General features: G+C 41.8%; 1 protein-coding gene across 3 annotated transcripts in view; it reads left to right on the top strand.

Moving 5' to 3' along the window:
* The window catches only part of grin2aa (glutamate receptor, ionotropic, N-methyl D-aspartate 2A, a), a 486150-nt gene that overhangs the window by 275504 nt on the left and 187793 nt on the right, over positions 1-22853 (top strand). For all 3 annotated transcript variants that reach the window (XM_061981593.1, XM_061981594.1, XM_061981592.1), the window contains one exon: positions 2220-2648. In XM_061981593.1, the coding sequence (XP_061837577.1) occupies positions 2220-2648 (429 nt within the window). The remainder of the gene's footprint in view (positions 1-2219; positions 2649-22853) is intronic.

The raw sequence follows: 22853 nt of genomic DNA on the forward strand, positions 1-22853 counted from the left end.
TTTATTTTATGACTCCAGCTCACAACAGAGCTCACCAGTTATGAAATAAAACCTAAAAGTCATGTTTAGACCTCCCAATAAACTATTTATTTCAACCTTTCTCAATTGTGATGAATCAGTAAGAAGAAAGTAAGTTCAATTGTCATTCACTTGCGCATCAAAATGTCAATATTTACCTCCTAATTAAAGGAGATCATTTATTAAAGATGGGACAATTTTCCCGACTAATTAAATGTCGATGTCCCGTGTAATTGTTCCACCTATCACTGCGGCTCGGTCACGGCAGACGGCTTTAATAGCCGAGTACTTCTATCATGTCAAGTGGAAATAAAACCCAGCGGTCAACTCGGTGAGTCAAGGCTGAGCTGGAGACGTTTTGTTTCTTTAAGGAGTCCACATGAGACGTGAGGGTGGGACTACGTCATATTTATGAAAATGCACGATACATGGTACTCATGGCGGTGGAAAATAATGTTGGATTGTGGACGAAAACATCAGTCACTGTAATTACAAAACTCAAAACCAGTGAAGTTGTCACGTTGTGTAAATGGGAAATAAAAACAGAATACAATGATTTGCAAATCCTTTTCAACTTGTATTCAATTGAATAGACTGCAAAGACAAGATACTTAGAGTTCATACTGGAAAACTTTGGTATTTTTTGCAAATATTAGATCATTTGGAAATTGATGCCTGCAACATGTTTAAAAAAAGCTGGCACAAGCAGCAAAAAAGACTGAGAAAGTTGAGGAATGCTCATCAAACATTTATTTGGAACATCCCACAGATGAACAGGCTAATTGGGAACAGGCAGGTGCCATGATTGGGTATAAAAGCAGCTTCCATGAAATGCTCAGTCATTCACAAACAAGGATGGGGCGAGGGTCACCACTTTGTGAACAAATGCGTGAGCAAATTGTCCAACAGTTTAAGAACAACATTTCTCAACGAGCTATTGCAAGGAATTTAGGAATCTACGCTCCGTAATATCATCAAAAGGTTCAGAGAATCTGGAGAAATCACTGCACGTAAGCGATGATATTACGGCCCTTCGATCCCTCAAGCGATACTGCATCAAAAAGCGACACCAGTGTGTAAAGGATATCACCACATAGGCTCAGGATTTCTTCAGAAAACCACTGTCAGTGACTACAGTTCATTGCTACATCTGTAAGTGCAAGTTAAAACTCTACTATGCAAAGCCATTTATCAACAACACCCAGAAACGCATCCGGCTTCCCTGGGCCCGAACTCATCTAAGATGGACTGATGCAAAGAGGAAAAGTGTTCTGTGGTTCTTACGAGTCCACATTTCAAATTGTTTTTGGAATTTGTGGAAATCGTGTCCTCCGGAACAAAGAGGAAAAGAACCATCCGGACTGTTCTAGGCGCAAAGTTGAAAAGCCAGCATCTGTGATGGTATGGGGGTGTATTAGTGCCCAAGACATGGGTAACTTACACATCTGTGAAGGCACCATTAATGCTGAAAGGTACATACAGGTTTTGGAGCAACATATGTTGCCATCCAAGCAACATTATCATGGACGCCCCTGCTTATTTCAACAAGACAATGCCAAACCATGTGTTTCAACGGCATGGCTTCATAGTAAAAGAGTGTGGGTACTACACTGGCTTGCCTGTAGTTCAGACCTGTCTCCCATTGAAAATGTGTAGCGCATTATGAAGCCTAAAATACCACAACGGAGACCCCGGACAACTTAAGCTGTACATCAAACAAGAATGGGAAATAATTCCACCTGAAAACCTTCAAAAATGTGTCTCCTCAGTTCCCAAACGTTTACTGAGTGTTGTTAAAAGGAAAGGCCATGTAACACAGTGGTAAAAATGCCCTGTGACAACTTTTATGCAATGTGTTGCTGCCATTAAATTCCAAGTTAATGATTATTTGCAAAAAAAAAAAGAAGTTTCTCAGTGTACACATTAAATATCTTGTCTTTGCAGTCTATTCAATTGAATATAAGTTGAAAAGGATTTGCAAATCATTGTATTCTGTTTTTATTTACCATTTACACAACGTGATAACTTCACTGTTTTTTTTTTGGTTTTGTGTTATTAACGGTAAAATTCTGGCGACTGAGCTGTCAGTTTTTCAGGGTAAAATCTATGGTCATTATTTTGACAGTGCATTATTGTAAATTGCAGAGTGGTCATTGCTTGGTTTTGCAGAAGTAACTCGTCAGTCTTGTCCTCCTGTGCAGTTTCGTGGGCTGGGACCTGCAGAATATCATCGTTCTGGACGCGGTGGAGGAAGACAGCCGCTCCCAGATCATGCTGAAGAAGGTCCAGTCCCCCGTGGTGGTGCTCTACTGCTCCAAGGACGAGGCCGTCTACATCCTGGAGGAGGCGCGCTCGCTGGGCCTCACGGGCTTCGGCTACATCTGGATCGTGCCGTCCCTGACCACCGGCAACCCGGAGATAACGCCGGAGGAGTTCCCGTCGGGGATGATTTCCGTCTCGTACGACGACTGGGATTACCCGTTGGAGGCGCGCGTGCGCGACGGCCTGGGCATCATCACGTCGGCGGCGGCGGCCATGTTGGATGAGTACGGCGACATCCCCGAAGCCAGGACGTCTTGTTACGGCCAGATGGAGAAGACCAGCAAGCTGCCGCCCAGCGCACTGCATAAGTAAGTGGACACCAACTGTGATAAGCATGAATCATAAGAGCAATAATTATAATTTGCAGTTCCGCGAGGAATTGCGTGTGAATGCCTTATGTGCGCAAGCCGGCGAACCGCCGATATGCGTGAGTGGAACTGAAAAGCTTGAATGTCCACGGTGAGTGGAGTGTGTGGATGTTGGAACGGTTCAAATTGGTTGAGAAATGTGGGATATGCAGAAGTATATATAATGCCCATTCATTGTCAATTGGGTGAAAATTCCTGGAAATCCCAGGAGTTTGGGGAAAGGGAAAACGTGTTTTGCGTTTGATATATCAAAAAAGTAGGGTGTGTGGATGGTTGAAAGGTCAAAATGAAAATGGCGAAACATTGTGAGAATTTGGGGCATTGTAGAATTACGAATACGTCCATTCATTTGAATGGAAATTGGGGGATTTCGGGAAAAAACGGGAATTTTGGAAATTATTGAAACTAGCAAAATTGTCCTAGATGATACGAATGGGTCGGTGTTAGAATTTTTAGAATTGGTTGACAAATGTTGACGTAGTAACAGTATGAACTTGATATTTCCGAATTCCTGGAATTTTGGAAAACTGGGAATACAAATATTTGTTGTTTTAACTAAGATGAATGTTTTGAAGGTGGAATGGTCAAAAACGTTTGAAAAATGTGGACTGAAAACGCTTTAGGAAGAGGTGAAAATAGAGCTTTGCAAAACCGGGAATTCTGGGAATTCCTGGAATTTTTTTAACTTGGAAAATGGTAGTTGGATTGTCCAAAGTAAGTGGAGTGTGTGGATGGTGGAATAGTTCAAATTGAGTGAGATATGTAGTCGATTTTATAATGCCAATTCATTGTCAATGGGGTGATAATTCCTGGAAATTCTAGGAAAACAAGGATTTTGGGAAAGGGAAAAGTTGTTTTGTTTTCGATATATCGAAAGAGTAGAGTGTGTGGCTGGTTGAAAGGTCAAAATGAAAATGGCGAAAACTTGTGAGAATTTGGGGCATTGTAGAACTACGAATATGTCCATTCATTTGAATGGAAATTGAGGGATTTTGGGAAAAAAACGGGAATTTTTGAAAATAGTGATACTAGCACAATTGTCCTAGATGATACGAATGGGTCGGTGTTAGAATTTTTAGAATTGGTTGAAAAATGTTGACGTAGTAACAGTACGAACTTGAATTTATATTTCCGAATTCCTGGAATTTCGGAAAACTGGGAATACAAATATTTGTTGCTTTAACTAAGATGAATGTTTTGAAGGTGGAATGGTCAAAAACGTTTGAAAAATGTGGACTGAAAACGTTTTAGGAAGAGGTGAAAATAGAGCTTTGGAAAACCGGGAATTCTGGGAATTCCTGGAATTTTTTTAACTTGGAAAATGGTAGTTGGATTGTCCAAAGTACGTGGGGTGTGTGGATGGTGGAATAGTTCAAATTGAGTGAGATATGCAGTCAATTTTATAATGCCAATTTATTGTCAATGGGGTGATAATTCCTGGAAATTCAAGATAAACCAGGAGTTTTGGGAAAGGGAAAACTTGTTTTGTGTTCGATATATCAAAAGAGTAGAGTGTGTGGATGGTTGAAAGGTCAAAATCCGGTATAAAAATGGCACAAAATTGTGAAAATTTTGGGCATTGTAGAACTATGAATATGTTAATTCATATGAATGGGAATTTCCTGAAAAGTTGGGGGTTTCGGGAAAAACGTGAATTTTTGAAAATATTGCTACTAGCACAATTGTCCTAGATGATATGAATGGGTTGGTGTTGGCATTTTTTGAATCAGTTAAAAAATGTTGATGTAGTAACAGTTTGAATTTGAATTGGTATTTCCGAATTCCTGCAATTTCGGGAAAACTGGGAATTTGTATTGGGAAAAAAAAAAATACATATAAATAAATATATATATATATATATATATATATATATATATATATATATATATATATATATATATATATATATATATATATATATATATATATATATGTTTGCATCGCCAGTGCTTTGATAACGATGCCCGTTATCAAAGTTTGTGCGTTTGGGTCTATGTTACTTCCACAACAGTTGTGTTGCAGTTCAACATTGCCCTGTCTGCTAAAACTTACGTATCACTTACGATACTGTCGTCTGGCGGTTAAAGTGGATAGCACGCACCCCAAATTCGTCACGTTTCATGTGTCAGGTAAACCACGACGAAAGGGGCCATATGAATGCCCTTTTTACCGTGGCAATATAAAAGCCGTTTTAAATGAAAACATGATTAAATAGTTATATAATTTTAGTCATGTTGTTAGTAGAACAATTCGCAACATCGGTTTGCATCGCCCGTGCCGTTAAAATGTGCAGGATCTTTTTTTCTTTTTTTTCCCGGTTCCCGATATCAAAAGTAATGTGTTTGGGTCCATGTTGTGTTGCTTTTCAACAATGTCCTCTTGGCTGATTATCAAAGTTTGCAGCCAGTCGAGGTGGAGCAGAGAGAGGTGCAGTAACGACACACAGCAGCCGGAGCTTAGAGGACGGCGTCAGGGCGGGAGTGGTGGGGAGAAAAGAGGTTAAACGAGAGTTTGTGTTGTTTTGGCGGTGAGGACGTGAAGAAATGGAGACTTGCTGTAGCTGTGCTCCAAAAAACTGAAGAGCTGCTTGATGGGTCCTTCTGTTCCTCGTCTCCTTCTCACCTTGTTGTCGCTCTGCAGGAGCCTGTGGAGGATATTGTAGGCCTTGCCAGCGCTGTCTGGCTTGCAATCTGGCAGGAAACACACACACAGACACACACACACACACACACACGCACACACACACACACCTAGGGACACCTCCTAATGTTGAATTTTAAAGAGTCAATTTTTTGTAGCCCCTTTTTATCCTAGGAACCAAGTACTGCAGTTCAGGAGCCAGCTGACTTTAGTCCCAGCATGCTCAGCTGGCCCCAGGTTGTGTGATGAGGGGCCACAGATGGCTCCGTCTGAGTGAGAGAACTCAGCCAATGAGCCCTCATGGCCCGAACTTGAGAGACATGATTGGTCAGGGCGAGGTCGGCGCCACGGGCCATTAAAGGTTGTCAGACCGTCAACGGTCTGTGGGAGAGATACGGGCGACACGCACACACACACACACACACACACACACACACACACACACACGCCTACGCACACACTTAAAGCAGAGTTGCAGCATATGTATCAATTCAAAGCATGCGGGAGCCTTTTTGGTATTTTTCATTTCAAAAAATAATACAATATAATATTAATTAATATAATAATAAAAATAAAAAAATACATTAAAAAAAATACTTTTTTTTTTTTTTGTTTGTTTTTTTTTTGGGTTTTTTTTGTACTTAAAAAAAAAAAAAAAAAAAAAAAAATATATATATATATATATATATATATATATATATATATATATATATAATTATTATTATTTTTTTAACCTTGAGAGCTCCTTTTTAAATTTGGTCCCGGGGACCCAGGTGGGGAACATGTTCAATATATATATATATATATATATATATATATATATATATATATAATTTTTTTTTTAATTTATTTATTTTTTTTCCCAACGCTTGAACCTCTAAATCAGTGGTTCTCAAACTTGTTCGACCAAGTACCGCCTGGGAAAAAACACTTGGCTCTCCATGAACTATAATGACCAACATTAAAACACAGTGGCGTAGTAGACTCAAGTATTTATTAAAAACAAGACAGAGCTTGGATTTAACGAGTATATTTGATATTTTTGGCCACTGTTACATTACACACAGATTGAACTGTAACACTGTGTTGGAAAATGTAATTTATTGATTCTTTGGAGTACCACTATATATATATATATATATATATATATATATATATATATATATATATATATATATATATATATATATATATATATATACACATACACATTTACAAATATTTCTTTGTAAATAAGTCATTTCACAACGTATATATCTGCGACTTATAGTCCAGTGCGGCTAATATATGGAAACAATATTTAGTAGGTTGGGCTTATACCTCTATAGTCCGGAAAATACAGTATATTGTGCTAAAATAGATAAACTAAATACACAATTAATATGTTTTCAATACAATGTAAGTGCAAATGAAAATACAGCTCCAGCACTTTAGTCATATCTTTTGCGCTTAGGAAACTTCCTTATGACTTTAGCTCCAGACTTCTTATGTTTGTTTGATATGGTCATTACTACCACAAGTGGTGGAAAAGTGTATTGCAACTGAGTACCGCTGCGAACCCATACAGACCTCAGCTGAAAAACAGATTTTTTTTGGTGGCCCTCTGGGGGTGCTCTTTGCCCAACAATGGGCCTATAGGTCTGAAACACTGCACGAGAGTGTTGTCACAGAGATTATCTTTGACAATTTTTTGGTTTTTAAGCAGAGCGCTCCGGTAAATTGGACAAAATAAATAGACCAAAATCCAATATTCACTGCTGGTTCTCAGGAATATACACCTCTGGAAAATTGATAGGATCCGCAGACAAATACCTGCTCCTCCCCCCTCTGAACTGAGCCTACTCCCCACGGACATACTTGCCAACCCTCCCGATTTTCCCGGGAGACTCCCAAATTCCACTGCCCCTCCCGAAAATCTCCCGGGGCAACCATTCTCCTGAAGTTCTCCCGATTTCCACCCGGACAACAATATTGGGGGCATGCCTTAAAGGCACTGCCTTTAGCGTCCTCTACAACCTGTCGTCACGGAATTCGGAGGTCTCAATGTTGGCAAGTATGCTCACGGACTGTATTCAGAGTATAATGAATGACATATTTCTCACTCTGCACACTTTCATTTTTACACCTGCAACAAATGTAAACAGTGTGTTTTTGAAATCTTCAAGCTTCTTATATAAATCTAAGAAATACAATTTTGTTTGACCACTTTATTAGAAAACAATTTTAATACACAGGAAGGTTTCAGTTAGAAGAAAGGAGACCTTGGCGGAAGGCACCCGGCTGCTTAAATGTAATGAAGGAGTCGATAGTTTTAAAGGAGTACAAAGAAGGAGGAAGAGATACAGTTCACGGCGACCTGGTCAGAATGTGCTTTCGCTAACAGAATTTGTTTTATTCTCAGGAACATAGACTTTCGGAATGAAACTGAGCGAAAATAAAAGGAAAGTTGCTACATGAAACGACAGAATGAACATCCTCCAAGTCGGATTATTCCACAATTTTTGCCAGGGGATGACCAAAATAAGACTAATACTGATAGAAAGTCCAGTCGTCCTGGTCCTTAGCTTTCTTAAAATGTGTTCCTTGGACCAATTTAGTTGAATACTACTGTTCTGCTCTGTTCCAAGTCTAAATAAATTGTTATCATCTCGCATGTCATTAATGCATCTGCACAAACGTTGAGTATTCATAATTACGACCCAATGAGCGTATCGAGTGATGACATATGCTGATTAACAATACCTCCAGGACTGAACTTAAATGCAACGTATCAATCTTCCTCAGTCTCTCCAAAGTATTTGTTCAATTCCCTCCCGGTGTTGTGTGTACGTGTGTGACTCTGAGTTATTTTATCGCCGCCGAGCTCGCCTTACAGGTAACCGAGAAAGAGAGGGAGGCTTCTTAAAATCCATAAATCATGAACAGCAGAGTGTGTGCGAGTACGCAACATCTCATTACAAAGAGAAAGCAGACACTTCTGTTTTCAATTAGAAGGAATTGTAAGTGGATTTAGCGCAGCGGTGATTTACTTTTTACCATAACGAATCATTGCTGTAGGTTGTTCCTAATTAGCTTATTAGTTAGCATCACAACTCATTAAAGTATTGACAGATTTTCATGAAACTTTCAGGAAATATCCGTAATGGGATTGAAAACAGCTTGTTAAATTTCGGACCTGATCCGGATCATTCCGTATTTTCCGGACCATAGGGCGCACCAGATTATAAGGTGCACTGCCGATGAATGGTCTATTTTTTAAATATTTTTTCATATATAAGGTGCACCGGATTATAGGGCACATTAAAGGAGTCACATTATTTTAATTGTTTTCTAAATGTAAAACACTTCCTTGTGGTCTACAAAACATGTAATGGTGGTTCTTTGGTCAAAAATGTTGCATAGATGATGTTTTACAGATCATCTTCAAGCCGCTTTCTGACAGTCGCTTCAGGATGCGCCGTTTTGTGTGTGGTCTTATTCACGTGGCTCACCTTCGGCAGCGTCTTCTCCCCGTCATCTTTGTTGTAGCGGTGTAGCGTGCAAGGACGGGAGTGGAAGAAGTGTCAAAAGATGGGACTAACTGTTTTAATGACATTCAGACTTTACTTCAATCAATAACGGAGCAGCATCTTCTCATCCGGAAACAACAACAACGCCGGAAATGTGTCCTGTGAAAAACCATCCGACCCGAACTCTAATAACTAAAGGTCCTTGGGTGAATAATGTTAACTCACTACACCTGTATGTTTTAGCGATTTCATGGCGAGTTTACTGACAGATATAAGTAAGAACTTTACACTACTTATTATTAGAAATGGCAACAGCGGAGGATGAATATCCCATAACAAGAAGATAGAAAAAAAGAAGAAGCTTATCAACTAAGGTGTCGGCACAGACTAGAAAGGCGGACGCGCACAATTTTTCAGGATTTATGCAGATCCCAAATACAGATTAGCAGGTACCAGAAGGTAAGAAAAGTTGCTTTTTCATATTATTGCAAAACAAAACGCCAGATAATATGTCTTACCTTATACACACACCATAATAATACTCCTATATTGAAGCACCATCAAGCGGTGTGGCTTCATAGCTTACCAAAGTGGTACTAAAACATTTTGATAGATTTTTGAGCACCGTCTGTAATGTTCTATATTTTCAATGGAACATATAAATGTTGGTGTTGTTTATTGAGTCATATTGCCATCATTCGCAAATCGAATCGCAATTTTGGAGAGGAAGATCGCAATTAAATTGTTTTCTCAAAGTTGTGCAGCTCTAGTTGATAACTGACAAGAGTCTCACTATAGTTAACATTTTGAATACCCATTCAGAAGGCTTAACATCGATTAACAATGCTAATGTTAGCTTCCAACGACAAATTGATTGATTGATTGAAACTTTTATTAGTAGATTGCACAGTACAGTACATATTCCATACAATTGACCACGAGATGGTAACACGCAAATAAGTTTTCAACTTGTTTAAGTCGGGGTCCACGTTAATCAATTCATGGTAAAACCCCTCGTCAACTTCGGGCTTCAACCGGTGCGTGAAGTGAACCAAACTACGTTAGGATCATGCAACTGAAACTGTTATTCTCATCGATTACTGTACAGTGGAACCTCAATTTACGAACCCCTCTATTTGCGAACTTTTTGATCGAGCCAAATCGGTCTCCGTGTCTGAACCAAGTCTATGTGTACGAACGCTTCATTCACTTTATGTGCCGCCTGCAGGCAAAAAGCAGGACGCAGTGTTTCTGTGGAGGCTTAAGCCTCCACGTGACTAGTCGCTTTTCAGCGTGTGTCCCTTTTCTGTGTTTTTTCAACTTTTGACAAGTTTTTTTTTCCATTTTGCTAACTCAATGTGAGTCCTAAAAGACAATCAGCGTGGAAGGAGGGAATCGCTGTGGGGTTCACATATTTGTGAAGATTACATTAATGGCTGAATTCCACGTCATGCTTTAATTGTGATGTGACCGGACTTTTCCGAAAAAAAGATGTCAAAAACCCAAAACCAGTGAAGTTGGCACGTTGTGTAAATCATAAATAAAAACAGAATACAATGATTTGCAAATCCTTATCAATCTTTTTTCAATTGAATAGACTGCAAAGACAATATATTTCATGTTCGAACTGAGAAACTTATTTTTTTTGCAAATAATCATTAACTTAGAAGAGTGATTTTCAACCTTTTTTGAGCGAAGGCACATTTTTTGTGTTGACAAAATCCGGAGGCACACCACCAGCAGAAATCATTAAACAACAAAACTCAGTTGACAGTAAAAAGTCGTCGCATTTGTTGGATATGAATTTAAACCATAACCAAGCATGCATCAATATAGCTCTTGTCTCAAAGTAGATGTACTGTCACCACCTGTCACATCACGCCGTGACTTATTTGGAGTTTTTTGCTGTATTCCTGTGTGTAGTGTTTTAGTTCTTGTCTTGCACTCCAATTTTGGTGGCTCTTTCTCTTTTTTTGGTATTTTCCTGTAGCAGTTTCAAGTCTTCGTTTGAGCGATATTTCCCGCATCTACTATGTTTTTATCCTTCTTCGTGTGGACATTGTCGATTGTCATGTCATGTTCGGATGTACATTGTGGACGCCATCTTTGCTCCACAGTAAGTCTTTGCTGTCGTCCAGCATTCTGTTTTTGTTTACTTTGTAGCCAGTTCAGTTTTAGTTTTTTTCTGCATATCCCTCCCTAAGCTTCAATCAATGCCTTTTCTTAGGGGCACTCACCTTTTGTTTATTTTTGGTTTAAGCATTAGACACCCTTTTACCTGCACACTGCCTCCCGCTGTTTCCGACATCTACAAAGCAAATAGCTACCTGCTGCCACCTACTGATATGGAAGAGTATTACACGGTTACTCTGCCGAGCTCTAGACATCACCAACACTCAACAACAACACATCATTTACAGACTATAATTACTGGTTTGCAAAAAATATTTTTTCCCCAAATCGGTGAAATTAGATAATCTCCCACGGCACACCAGACTGTATCTCACGGCACACTAGGCACAATGGTTGAAAAACACTGACTTAGAATTCCAAATGAGCTAATATTTACAAAAAAAAACAAAGTTTTCCTGTTCAAGCGTTACGTATCTTGTCTTTGCATTCTATTCAATTGAATATAGGTTGCAAAGGATTTGCAAATCATTGTATTCAGTTTTTATTTACCATTTACACAAAGTGCCAACTTCACTGGTTTAAGGTTTCGTAATAGGAATTGACCTTTTTAAATCTTCATTATTGGAGCAATAGAGTTGTTAAACTTAAAAACATTTTTGTGTGATTTCTGATCGTGTGAGGGCGCCAAGGGGACTTCTATGTTGGCATACAGAGGACAGCAGCTTGTTGTTGTTGTTTTGGCTTGTTGATAAATAGAAAGTTAATTTATCACCTTGTTATGTTTGTTTTCTCTCTGGTTCACTCTATATCAATGTCAAAGTGTACAAACCTTCACTAAAATACGGACTTTTGTCCAGACTAAAAGTACATTTTCATATTTACATTGTTTCTTATGGAGAACTTTGCTTCGCTATCCCAACTTTTTGATTTACAAACCCTCTTCAAGACTTAATTCAGTTCTTACGAACTGAATTTCAGGTTCTTTTAACCGAGAGTCTTGATAGGTGCAAACTCACTATGAAGAAAGGATAGGAAATGAGAAGTACTTTTGTTTACCTATTCATTTCCCAGCATGCAGCGTTGTCGTCAAGTGGGCTGGTAAAAAAAAAAAAAAAGACAATTGTTGTGCGTTACTTACCTGTCTGACTGCGCTGACAAAGTAAGAGTCCCAGAAGAACAACTAACATATTTCCTGTTATTACTTTGCACTCGAAGAAACTGTACCTTCATGCAATTTGCAGTGATGGAATGTTGCAATACGAATACACCTTCACTTGCAATTCCTTTCTCTTCTCACAATTGTACTTCTGAGACGTTGGTGGAAGCTCAAGCTGTCCAAAGTTCTTAATGGCGGAGAGAAAAACTTACCTCAAGCTTACTCTGTCTTTCACTGCGCTGTAGATGACTCGAAAAACGATGGGCAGATTTTTATCAAACTTTCAGGAAATGTCGGAAATAGGATAAGGAATTATTACATCATGTTTTTACCATGTTTCCTTATGTTTACGTTACGAGCCTCTACATCAGGGCTGACAAATGTGCGGCCCGCGGGCCGCAAGATGAGTTTGCCAGGTATAAAAATGAAATAAACTGCCGTTCTAAATGTGTCCACTAGATGTCGCAATAGCAATTCAAGTGTAACCCACATCACACATGACAGTGGTCAAAGATGACAAGCCAGCTGACTTTAAGTTACTCCAATAAGCCCAGGTGCAAGGAATCAGCTGCTCTTTGTCACACCGCGGTGAGGGATGTCTTGTCTTGGTTTTTTCTGTCTTGTGATGTGCATGTTTTAGTTTGAAAAGTAACTCTCCTCTTGTTTCAGGTCACTTGCCCTTCCTTTTGTGTCATCAGTCTGACGTCATCCCGATTCCCTAATTGTTTCCACCTGTTCCCTATTACCCTCATGTGTCTTATAAGCCCACTCCTTCCTTTGTTCTGTGCCAGATTGTTTCGTTTATTCGTGCTCTCTAGCTTCCATGCCCATGTCCATGCCTTGTCTTGCCTTGCCTCGTCTTGTGCTTATGTTCTTTGATTCTGAATCCCTTCGTTGCTATTTTGAGTTTTCCTTTCTTCCTCCTCAGCAGAGTGATTTTTTGTTATTTAGTTTATTCAGCCGAAGTGGTAAGTTTCAGTTATTTTTCATTCTTTCCTCACATTTTTGAGTGACAATTGTTGTTCATACTTTATTAGATTAGATAGTATAGAATTTTTCATAGTTGTTGTTTCTTCCTCCTGTTGGAGCGTTTTTTTGTTTATACATTTTATAGCATATATTAATTATAGTTCGTCTTTGCTTTTGTGTTTTCCTCCGTTCGGAGCGAATTTTGGTTGTTCCTATTTTTTGGAACCTTTTTTGCCGGTTAGTTTTTGGATAAAATAGATATTGTAATCCTTGACTTTGGAGGTGAAAAGGAAGCTGTCAAAATAAAAGCCTGTCTAAGTTCCCTACTCTGCATCTGAGTCCTATCCTTTTACCAAGCCTTGACATTACAATCTGGCCAGTATGGACCCAGCAGAGAAAGGACAGTTTTCAGCGATCCTACAAGCTCAAGAATCATGCCTCTCTCGCCAGGAGGAGTTTCAGATGGCGATGGCCGATTACATGAGCCGCCTTACCTCCCAGCTACAGGAGGCGGTCATGCGGATTCCTCAAACCACCGCTTCGGCTCCCGTACCCGCTCCGCCTACGTCATATGACGGAGCAGGAAGTGAATTGGCGGCTCCGACTAAGTATTCAGGTGAAACAGGACAATGCAAGACATTCATCATAGACTGTTCTATTCATTTTGAATTTAACCATCACGCCTTCCCCACTGACCGAGCAAAGATTGCTTTCATGATGTCCCATCTAACGGGGAGAGCCAAAGCTTGGGCTTCCGCCGAATGGGGCCGGCGCTCAGCTATCTGCGGCTCGCTCACGGAATTCCAAGCGGCCCTACGAATGACTTTTGATCCAGTCACCGACGACCGGGAGAAAGCACAGGAGCTGAGCAGATTGAGGCAAGGCCAAGACTCTGTATGCGACTACGCCATCCGGTTCCGCACGCTATCGGCGGAGAGCGGTTGGAACTCCACAGCCCTCTATGACGTATTTTTGAAAGGGCTGGCCGCACCGATTCAGGACCTTCTCATTCCGTTGGATTTACCTGCCGGTTTGGATGAGCTTATCACGCTTGCCATTCGCACGGACAACAGACTCACTCAGCTCAGACGACATCGGAGCGCACGGACCACTACTGCGGGAAGGGCCACATACACTCGGACGCAGCATGGACCAGCCTTCCACCGCGCTTCACCCGAGCCGAGTCATCACCCTTCCGTGGAGGGAGGTGAGGATCCCATGCAACTGGGAAGAGCGCGGCTGTCGCATGAGGAACGACAGAGACGACAGATTGAAGGAAGGTGTTTTTACTGCGGAGAGGTTGGTCACCTCGTCGCCACCTGTCCAGTTAAGCGACCCATAGGAGTGAGTCAACTCTCAGCTTCTACCCCCATTACGCGCACTCTCACTAAAGTGGAGGTAAAACATCACACTATCACAGACATTGGGGTACTTATTGACTCGGGGGCAGATGAGAGTTTAATGGACTGGGGTCTAGCTGCTAAACTAGGTATCAAGTCTGAGCCATTAGCCCGACCCATTAGAGCCAAAGCCCTAGATGGAAAGGAACTTTTTCTTATCACACACACCACAGAACCCATACGCATGCGCATAAATAACCATGAAGAAAATATTTGCCTGTATCTGTTCAAAACTTCTTCACACACTATGATTTTGGGACAACCTTGGCTTTTTCACCACAACCCCCATATAGACTGGAGGTTGGGTGAAATTAAAGCTTGGGGGAAGGACTGTGTCAATGAATGTGTCACCGGTGCTACACGAAATAAGGATGCAGCACAACTTAATTTGTTTTCTACGAACCCCACCACAGAATCAGAGTACACGGACCTGAACTCGGTTCCTCCATGCTACCACCACATACGAGAGGTTTTCAGCAAAACAAAGGCCATGTCGCTCCCTCCTTACCGCCCGTACGACTGCGCCATTGATTTGGTCCCAGGATCCACCATCCCCAAAGGACGCCTGTACTTTGTTTCCGGACCTGAGAGGGCGGCCATGAAGGAGTACCTCACCGCCTCATTAAAAGCAGGACTGATTCGCCCCTCCTCATCACCGGCAGGTGCCGGATTCTTCTTCGTGGGCAAAAAGGATGGAACCCTGAGACCCTGCATCGACTACAGCCCACTGAACGACATCACCATAAAAAACCGGTACCCCCTCCCTCTCATGAACTCGGTGTTTGACCAACTCCAGCAAGCCAAGGTATTTACTAAACTAGACCTTCGTAATGCCTATCATCTCATCCGCATAAGGGAGGGGGATGAGTGGAAGACTGGTTTTAACACTCCCAGTGGACACTATGAGTATTTAGTCATGCCATTTGGACTCGCCAATGCTCCTGTTGTATTTCAAGCCATGATAAATGATGTGCTAAGAGACTTCCTAGACCATTTTGTATATGTGTACCTTGATGACATTTTAATTTATTCTACAGACATTGAGACTCACAAGGTCCATGTGACCAAGGTCCTTAAAAGGCTACTGGAGAACCAGCTATTTGTCAAAGCTGAAAAGAGTGAGTTTCATGCCAACATTATCTCCTTCTTGGGCTTTATCGTAGCTCCTGGAGGAGTTAAGATGGACCCGGCTAAAGTTAGCGCCGTAGCCGACTGGCCTACTCCTGATAGCCGGAAGAGGGTTCAACAGTTTTTGGGGTTTGCTAATTTTTACAGAAGATTTATCAGAAATTTTAGCACAATAGCTGCCCCTCTCCATGCTCTCACTTCCACCCAGGTGCAGTTCCACTGGTCTCCAGAGGCTGAAAGGGCGTTCCAGAACCTCAAGCATCGCTTTACTTCAGCTCCTATCCTCACCATGCCAGATCCCCAACGCCAGTTTGTTGTAGAGGTGGATGCCTCCAACGAAGGAATCGGAGCCGTCCTCTCCCAACGCTCGGAGAAGGATGGTAAAATGCATCCCTGCGCCTTCCTGTCAAGACGCCTATCCAAAGCTGAGAGGAATTATGATGTCGGTAACCGTGAGTTGTTGGCGGTCAAAATCGCTCTGGAGGAGTGGAGGCACTGGCTAGAGGGGGCCAGTTTCCCGTTCATTGTCTGGACTGACCATAAAAATCTTGAGTATTTTAAAAAAGCTAAAAGACTCAATTCTCGCCAGGCCAGGTGGGCGCTCTTTTTCAACCGCTTCTTTTTTTCTCTCTCTTACAGGCCGGGGTCCCGAAACGTCAAGTCAGACGTTTTGTCTCGACTGTTCGACCCCGAGCCTGATGCCAAGGAACCCGAAACTCTCCTTCCACTTACCCGTGTGGTTGGAGTAATCTCCTGGCAAATAGAAGATGAGGTGAAGCAGGCAAATGGTGGAGTCCCGCCACCTAGTGGGTGCCCAGATAATCGCTTGTTTGTCCCAGTTGAGTTGCGCCCACAGGTGATCCACTGGGCTCACACCTCCCTGCTTTCATGCCACCCGGGAGTTCGGAGAACAATGTTCGCCATCTCTCGGCGGTTTTGGTGGCCATCCATGGAGCCGGAGGTACGGGAGTACGTGGAGGCATGTTCGGTCTGCGCTCGGAACAAGACGTCCTCTGGATCCCGTATGGGCCTATTGCAGCCCCTACCCATTCCCTCCAGACCGTGGTCCGACATCTCCATGGACTTCGTCACGGGCTCCTGGTCTCTCAAGGTAACACCACCGTCCTCACGGTGGTGGACCGTTTCACCAAAATGGTGAGATTCATTGCCTTGCCTAAGCTGCCCTCCGCCAAGGAGACAGCAGAAATCATGATGAACAATGTTTTCAAGATTCACGGCTTCCCTAAAGACATTGTCTCCGACCGGGGGCCCCAGTTTGTGTCACGGTTTTGGAGGGAGTTCTGCAGGCTCATCGGAGCTAAGGCCAGCCTGACCTCAGGTTATCACCCTGAGGCCAACGGCCAGACCGAACGCCTCAACCAACAACTGGAAAACTGCCTCCGGTGCCTGGTGTCCCAAAATCCCCCTACATGGAGCAAACACCTGGTCTGGGTCGAGTATGCTCACAATTCTTTACCTACATCTGCCACAGGGTTCTCGCCTTTCAAAAGTGCTTATGGTTTTCAACCTCCAGTCTTTCCAGACAATGAGCTGGAAGTGTCGGTCCCCTCTGCACATGCCATGGTCCGACGCTGCCGACGCATCTGGGCAGCAGCTCGTCAGGTGCTGGTTCAACAAGGGGACAGAGTGAAGAAGGCAGCGGATCGCAAGAGTCGACCCGCCCCGGCATATCGACCAGGGCAGAGAGTATGGCTCTTAGCAAAGGACATGCGGCTCAAAGTTCCCTCCAAGAAGCTAGCACCACGGTTCGTAGGTCCATACCCCATTACTAAAATCATAGGGCCCTCAGCAGTAAGACTCCGTCTGCCTCGGTCCCTGCGTGTACACCCGACCTTCCACGTCAGCAGAGTAAAACCTGTCAAAGAGAGCCCGCTGGTTCCGGCCACCACGTCCCCTCCACCACCCGAGATGATTGAGGGTGGCCCTGTCTACAAGGTCAAGAAGTTGTTGGCAGTTCGCAGTCGGGGTCGGGGCAGACAGTACTTGGTAGACTGGGAGGGGTACGGACCGGAGGAGAGACAGTGGGTGCCTTCTCGATATATCATGGACTCCACCCTCATTGAAGACTTTCATAGGGACCATCCTGGACAATCGGGGACGTCAGGAGTCGGCCCTAGAAGGGGGGGGTACTGTCACACCGCGGTGAGGGATGTCTTGTCTTGGTTTTTTCTGTCTTGTGATGTGCATGTTTTAGTTTGAAAAGTAACTCTCCTCTCGTTTCAGGTCACTTGCCCTTCCTTTTGTGTCATCAGTCTGACGTCATCCCGATTCCCTAATTGTTTCCACCTGTTCCCTATTACCCTCATGTGTCTTATAAGCCCACTCCTTCCTTTGTTCTGTGCCAGATTGTTTCGTTTATTCGTGCTCTCTAGCATCCATTACCATGTCCATGCCTTGTCTTGCCTTGCCTCGTCTTGTGCTTATGTTCTTTGATTCTGAATCCCTTCGTTGCTATTTTGAGTTTTCCTTTCTTCCTCCTCAGCAGAGTGATTTTTTGTTATTTAGTTTATTCAGCCGAAGTGGTAAGTTTCAGTTATTTTTCATTCTTTCCTCACATTTTTGAGTGACAATTGTTGTTCATACTTTATTAGATTAGATAGTATAGAATTTTTCATAGTTGTTGTTTCTTCCTCTTGTTGGAGCGTTTTTTTGTTTACCGTATACATTTTATAGCATATATTAATTATAGTTCGTCTTTGCTTTTGTGTTTTCCTCCGTTCGGAGCGAATTTTGGTTGTTCCTATTTTTTGGAACCTTTTTTGCCGGTTAGTTTTTGGATAAAATAGATATTGTAATCCTTGACTTTGGAGGTGAAAAGGAAGCTGTCAAAATAAAAGCCTGTCTAAGTTCCCTACTCTGCATCTGAGTCCTATCCTTTTACCAAGCCTTGACACTCTTATTGTGGCTGGCGGCAGATGGCGGCAGACTGATGCTGTAGCAACGCACAATACCTTTTTTTCATGGTAAATGATCTACTCAATGGATAAAATAACGAAACCATAAGATACAAAGACATATTTTTCGTTAGAGTTCCGTGCAGCGCGCGCAATTGGTTGACGGCACGATGAGGACCCTGAACTCCTTTGTAAAAAGATGTGTTTTTACATTTGTTGTTTGTTCTATTTTATTGTATGTTTGAATCTAGCATTTTACATTGGTTACGTTTGTAGTTATGTTACCTTGATTTCGGCTATGGTGTCATTTTGACAAATTTTTTGTTTATATTATAATTGTAAAATTTGAATGGTGACATATAACTTGTGACACTTGTTAACTTTTAGCATGCAAACTAGTGGTAAATGCTAGCTATTGACGGAGGCAGATAATTACATATATCCATATTTGTGTGTTACTTCTTTTAAATCGTAGTCATAGTACAAAACAGCTAGTGTTCTTTATTTGTTATCTTTTGGTTGTCTGCAAATACTGTGTGCCAACTTTTGAGAATGTCAAGGTGGAGATCTTCTCTGCTTTTCGTCTAAAACCGTCTTTAGATAAAAAACAAAAGGGACCTTGAGTGAGCGGGGAGGAAGGGGGAGAAGTAATACATTCTTTCTCTTATCTTTCCCTTTGCCCAGCTGTGGAGAAAGGGACAAGAGGGTGGGGGCATGAGAGACGAAATAAAAGAAGACATTTTGCCATATGAAAAGTTAGACCAATTTAGCTGTGCGAGTGAGCGCTTCTGTACGGGATTTGGTCTCAAGTTTATTTCCAAAGGCTTTGGAAATAAAATTACAAAATACCTATTCTGTCTCTGGTGGTTCTTCTACTCAGCTTTAGTGTCATAAAGGAGCTTGGGAGTGACCAGCAACTTGAATTCCCTGGGAGGAACAACTGGTCCAAACGCAACACTAGCTAACTTATGCATGCTAACTTTTTCATCTAATTGTACACGTTTTTCTCTATTTCCACAGCCTTTAACCTTTGAGTCATACAACTTGTTATATTATACATGCTAACTTTTATCATGCTAACGTTTGCACACATATTAATGTTTAAGGCTAGCTCTGTAGCTCATTTTGTACAGTTACACCTAAAACTCACAGATCCAGACACTCTGCACCATCTTCAAATCACGGTGGCTTCCGGCGCCCCCCAGCCTGAAACCCAGGGCACAGATAGCAGGCCCATCAAAATTCCCACAGGTAATTTCTAGTTTATATTATAATTGTAATATTCGAATGGTGATACATGAATATTTTGTGGCAGTTGCGGATGTCACCAATGCGGCGGTTTGAGGAAAGACTCGGTTGCTTTTCCACACACATTTTTAATAAACTACAAACATGAGAATGCTGAAACAGGAAGTGCTTAAAGTTTAATGGCTTTGTAAATACACTGAGTCAAAGTATAAGTTTATTGTGTTCTCTGTGGTGTTTTTGAAATTGCACCATTTTGTTCCTATGAATTTTCAACTGTCTTGAAATGTTTTGCCAAGAGGAGTATTTGCAATGTGTACATTTTCAGAATGTGCTTTTCTATTTTTTGGGGCCATAGTAAAACAAAGAAAATAATCTAAAGTTGTCTTTATTTTGAGGTTATTATGCCATGATTTTACCAGTCCGGCACGCGCGGGAATAGATTATCCTCCATGTGGCCCCTGAGCGAAAATGAAGAAATTGGATCAGGAAAAAGTGATTGAAATTCAGTGGTTGAAATGGTACCTGTGTCACAGACAACAGTTAGTCCACTTGGGAGAGTGTGATTTTTCCCTGAGGGGCATTATGTGTGGTGTCCCCCAGGGGTCAGTACTGGGCCCAACTATTGTTTTCTTGACCTGTGTTTCATCTTCAACAGGCTTGAGTTAGTACTATTTGCAGATGTCACAACAAATCTGTCCCCGGGGGAAAACTTCCAACAGTTACTGATCTATTGGAATTAGAAAAATGAAAGAAAACTTAAATTATCACTCAATTAAAAAAATACACCATGGTCATCGAAAATACAATGATTCTTACTAGACCTAAACTGACGATAAATCACAAAATTATAGAACAGGTCGAAAAATACAACGTTTTTGGTGTCACTCTCGATCATGAACTGCGTTGATTCAATCAATCAATCAATGTTTATTTATATAGCCCTAAATCACAAGTGTCTCAAAGGGCTGCACAAGCCACAACGACATCCTCGGTACAGAGCCCACATAAGGGCAAGGAAAAACTCACCCCAGTGGGACGTCGATGTGAATGACTATGAGAAACCTTGGAGAGGACCGCATATGTGGGTAACCCCAGGGGATTGATTGTTTGAACAATTTATTAGAAGTTTACAAAGGAAAGGGTACAGTTTCATGACTGTACGGATTCACTGGTCAACTAAAAGGAGATTATTCAAGAAAGCCTGAGCTTGTTTCAATTGCAATCCTTTTTTATTCATATCACATTGAAAAACGTACAGATATAACACAGTACTATGCAGAAAGTGTTTCAAAGACAAACAAATACTACAATTAAAAAAAAATGAAGATTTAAAATCCAAAAAGTAGTAAAAGGCTTTGTCTGTTCCCAGTTACGAGTAGCCGTCGCCTGTCGGTGGTTTTTTGAAGCGGCTTTGAAGGAAGTAAGGGTTTTACACACCTTTATGGCAATCAGTAGGGAGTTCCACAATTTGGTGGTATGAATTTGAGACTTTATGGGGAGACAAATTGAGGTTGAACAGGATTTGTAGAACTACCCCCTGGTGTTGTAGTGGTGAACATCTTTTATGTGTTGGAAGAATCTGGACAGGTACCTGGGTATTTTAGTGGTATAGGTTATCTTGTACATCAGGCCTACTGCGAGAAGTTGTACTCTGTCGGCTACCAAGAGCCATACCACGCTAAGGAAATGGTCAGGTGAGCCCTAGATGGAAGGTGGGGTAAAAGCCTAATCAGTTTGTTTTGGGCTGTCTGGAGCTTGGTTTTGAGGACCTTTGAGGCGACACGATACCAGACATGGACTCCATAGTCAAAGTGGGGTTGAATGAGTCTTCATTGTATCTCTACCCACCAGCGGGGCGACCCTATGTAGGAAACTAATTATCCATCCATCCATTTTCTACCGCTTATTCCCTTTGGGGTCGCGGGGGGCGTTGGAGCCTATCTCAGCTACAATTGGGCGGAAGGCGGTGTTCACCCTGGACAAGTCGCCACCTCATCGCAGGGAAACTAATTAATTGGTTAATTTTATTAACTACCTTAGTAGTCATTTTTACAGTGTAGAGATGAGCCTCGAGGATGCAGCCAAGAGCTACATCACGTTAAGGAAACGGTCAGGTGAGCCCGAGATGGAAGGTGGGGTAGAAGCCTAATCAGTTTGTTTTGGTTGGGCTGTCTGGAGCTTGGTTTTGAGGGCCTTTGAGGCGTCACGGTACCAGACATGGACTCCATAGTCAAAGTGGTGTTGAGTAAGTCTTCAGTGTATCTCTACCCACCAGCGGGGCGACCTTATGTAGGAACCTACTTCATTGGTTAATTTGATTGACTACCTTAGTAGTCATTTTTACACTGGAGAGATGAACCTCTAGGATGCAGCCAAGATAGGTCATCCTGCTTTTGTTTGGTTGGGATTTGACCCAAAAGGGATGGATTCGGTTTTACCCAGTTGTATTGATAGTTGGTTGTCATTGATCCAGGTGCAGATCTTATTCAACTTGGAGCTCAGAGCCTTTTCAACCTGCGCCTTGTCTCTGTCTGAGACAAGGAGAGCCGAGTCATACGCAAACAGGAGCAAGTTGCAGTCGCAAGCAGCGTTAAATGTGTTAAAAACAAGATGGCTAAGTCAATATCAGTCATGAGAACATCAAAGCACCTGCTGTTTATTGTACTCTTATCTTGTTGTTTATGAGCTACTGTGTAGAGATCTGGGCTAATACACATAAAACCAATCTTAATGGCACTTCTGTCATATAAGAGTAATTCATGATACATGGTATTTGGAACACACAAACCCTCTGTTGCTCTATTAAGATTCAAAACCCTACGAAAAAAGTATGAGGTAAGAAATAATTTGCTTCCTATTAATATCCTCAATATGTTCACAAATTGCTTGTATTTGTATTTGTATTAATTGTTTACAAGTGACTTCTTTCCGGAAGCGGTGGTGGTTGACCAAGCCAAGATGGCTGTTGTACAGCAAGCAGTGCGCAAACTATCTGATTACAAAGGAGGCTTACATCTTCCTGCAAAAATGAGATACGAGCAAAAAAA

The sequence above is a fragment of the Nerophis lumbriciformis genome, linkage group LG24 (assembly GCF_033978685.3).
Source record: "Nerophis lumbriciformis linkage group LG24, RoL_Nlum_v2.1, whole genome shotgun sequence".
NCBI classification, from domain to species: Eukaryota; Metazoa; Chordata; class Actinopteri; order Syngnathiformes; family Syngnathidae; genus Nerophis; species Nerophis lumbriciformis.